This window comes from the organism of the source record quoted next, unplaced genomic scaffold (genome assembly GCF_019419815.1).
Source record: "Pyrus x bretschneideri cultivar Hongxiangsu unplaced genomic scaffold, Pyrus_bretschneideri_v1 Contig10, whole genome shotgun sequence".
Lineage (NCBI taxonomy): Eukaryota > Viridiplantae > Streptophyta > Magnoliopsida > Rosales > Rosaceae > Pyrus > Pyrus x bretschneideri.
In genome coordinates this window covers 5,889,131-5,891,924 of record NW_025999391.1, presented here as the reverse complement: position 1 = coordinate 5,891,924, position 2,794 = coordinate 5,889,131, and the positions used below count along the sequence as shown (strand labels likewise).

Genomic DNA, 2,794 nt, shown 5'->3' with positions numbered 1-2,794 from the left:
TTTGATGTACTTTTTAGCAAATTCTGAAAGAAATTTTATACTATGTTATTTAGAACAGAAACATGGATTAAGAGACGAACGGATTTTTTTCATTAATATGCACTAAAGAGGGAACAGTGGTACAGAACAATATGAGTTGCTGAGATTAATAAAGATGACAGAAACATTAACTAGCTAGGAAGACATAAGTGAAATAACCCTAGCTCATAATCTCAGTCACATATAATTAACTGCCAAATACACTTCAACAACTAACTTAACAAATAAACAAAGAAGTAGACATTAATAATCCAAACATTTTAACTCAAGTCTTCAAGGGTAAGGAAGAACACCACTTCCACCACCAACACCACCACCGACTCCCCCACCAACACCTGCACCAGCACCACCCAAAACACCACCAGCTGCGCCACCTAATCCACCAAGTCCACCCAAGCCACTTGTCCCTCCCAGTCCACCGACACCACCCAAACCGCCAGCTCCGCCTAAGCCACCAAAACCGGGTAAGCCACCACTACCACCTAAGCCACCGATTCCACCACCACCACCACCAAGTCCTCCAAGGCCAGCAACTCCACCTATCCCTCCAGCGACGCCACCAAGTCCGCCAGGAAGACTGCCACCAACTCCTGCCCCTGCTCCAGCAAATGGGAGCCCACTGTCGCCAATGCCTGAGAAGCCGCCAGCTCCACCAATAAAGTTCTTTTGGTCTTTGAAACCAGCGTCATTTGGCATAGGCACATTTCTAGCTGTTGTGTGAGCTACAACTAGAGCAAGAACCACCACAATGCACCACCTTGACATCTCTCTCTCTCTCTAGATTTTTCACTGCTTTTGGTGTCTCTAGCTCACTTGGTTTAGAAGAGAAGTGGGTTCAGGGTTGCTTTTAAAGGCAAGATGAGCGGTGGGGGGCAGTTGTGCGTAGTAAAGAAAGTTTAATGCACAAGGCAGGGGTTTTACTTTTGGTAGCTAATAACTAGTTAGCTAAGCTGTCATATATATCTGAGGCTGGTCGATAATCTTGATGATAAAGCTTAAAACTGCTTAACCATTTTACTATACAAGATTCATAATTCAATATATGTTTGAGGTTTGAACAAAACTAGGAGCACTCCTATATAGTACACCGGTGTGCTTGTACAGCCACCCACTCCGGTATGTGCAAGTTGAGAGTGTAAATCTCAGATCGAGACAACTAAAGAACTTTACATGTGTTTATAAGGAGTTGAGCTACTTCACATACTAAAAATTAATTTTTATAATATATAGAACCACAACTACATTTATGGTATCAGAGCAGATTCACGCACTGATTAATTTCATTTCTCATATTACTGATTACTTTTATGATAAACCTGAACTTAATTTCTTAAGTGAATCCCCAGGTACCATGATATAAAAATTACTTATTCAATTAGATGATGACATGTTTATAGTTTGGAACTCGAGCTTCCCTTCATTGTCAATTTTGATGATTGTGTTTTTCTTATGAACCTTTGCGATTATCAGTGTAATTTATTGATTAATATCAGAGCGGTCCATGCTAATGTTGCAGGTGAACTGATGCAAAGACAGCTTGCTGCCTGACAAGAGGACTAAATGTGGACTGGATGAGATAATAAACGATATTGACCACCAAGTTCGTATGTGGCTTGGATTTGGAGTTGGGCGAAAGTTGATATATAATGCACTGCCACCAGACTTTGTATAGAGTTCCTGAGCCTTTTTACTGATCTTCCTAACTGTTTTTAATTACTATTTTTCAACCACTTCTTGATTTCCAACAACATTCATTCCAAACACATTCTAATTCACAGTGAGAAAATTGTCATTCGATGTACAATTGGAACGAATAAAAAAGATCTAACTAGATACTCTTGATCAAAACTATTAACAGTGAGAACCAAGCTATGCATTGATTAAGAAACTGAGAAAATGGAAGAACGAAGTGATACAATTTGTTTGTTTGGATGATTTTTTGTTATAGTTTTTGGATTGGTTTCTTCGGGGTAGAATGGTAGAGAATTAATGTGGTTTTCAACTTCCAAGTTGTGCAGAAAAAATGCAGCAGCCATACTTCATTAAGTAGAGAAAATGTGTAAGGGTATGGTACATTTCCATCACCCATACTTGTGTAAAACAATTGGTGATTAGACAATATTTAAACACTAAAATTACCTTACTACTCCATATTAAACCCTAGCCCTTCATTGGGATTTAAGTGATCTAATCTGGAGTGTACATTTGTCACTCACACATTTAAACAACAAAAAACTAGCTGTTGGAGGCCAACCCTTCATTTTCTTCTTCTTCCTTCTTCGATGCAGACATCACCTTTTGCTCAGGAGCTCCTTGCTGCCTTCGACCACTCGACTCCAAGAGCTGGTTAGCTTCCAACACTCCCTTCTAAACTGCTTCTAGGAGTTATTCCGAGTAAACCCCTCAAGTAATTGAATCTCTCATTCGATAGTGCTTTTGTGAATATGTATGCGATCTGATCTTTTGTGCTGCAATAAATTAGTTTGATTGTATTGTCTTGCAATGCGTCTATGATGAAATGATATCTTCTCTTGATGTTCTTTGTTCTTTGATGGAAAACTGGGTTTTTGGTCATGGCAATTGCAGAGGTGTTATCACACAAGAGTGGTATGGCATCAACCTGTTATTCGCCAAAATCTTTGAGTATAAACCTTAGCCAAATAGCTTGAGCCGTAGCTTCTTATGCACTCACGTACTCCGCCTCGGCTGTGGACAGTGCAACACTTTGTTGCTTCACAGAGGCCCACGAAAACAC

General features: G+C 39.8%; 1 protein-coding gene across 1 annotated transcript; it reads right to left on the bottom strand.

The window, feature by feature from the left end:
- Window positions 1–312: 312 nt before the first annotated feature.
- LOC103961537 (glycine-rich protein 23-like) lies at window positions 313–804 on the bottom strand. The gene has a single exon (XM_009374107.2). The coding sequence runs from the start codon at window positions 802–804 to the stop codon at window positions 313–315; it is 492 nt and encodes a 163-aa protein (XP_009372382.2).
- Window positions 805–2,794: the final 1,990 nt, after the last annotated feature.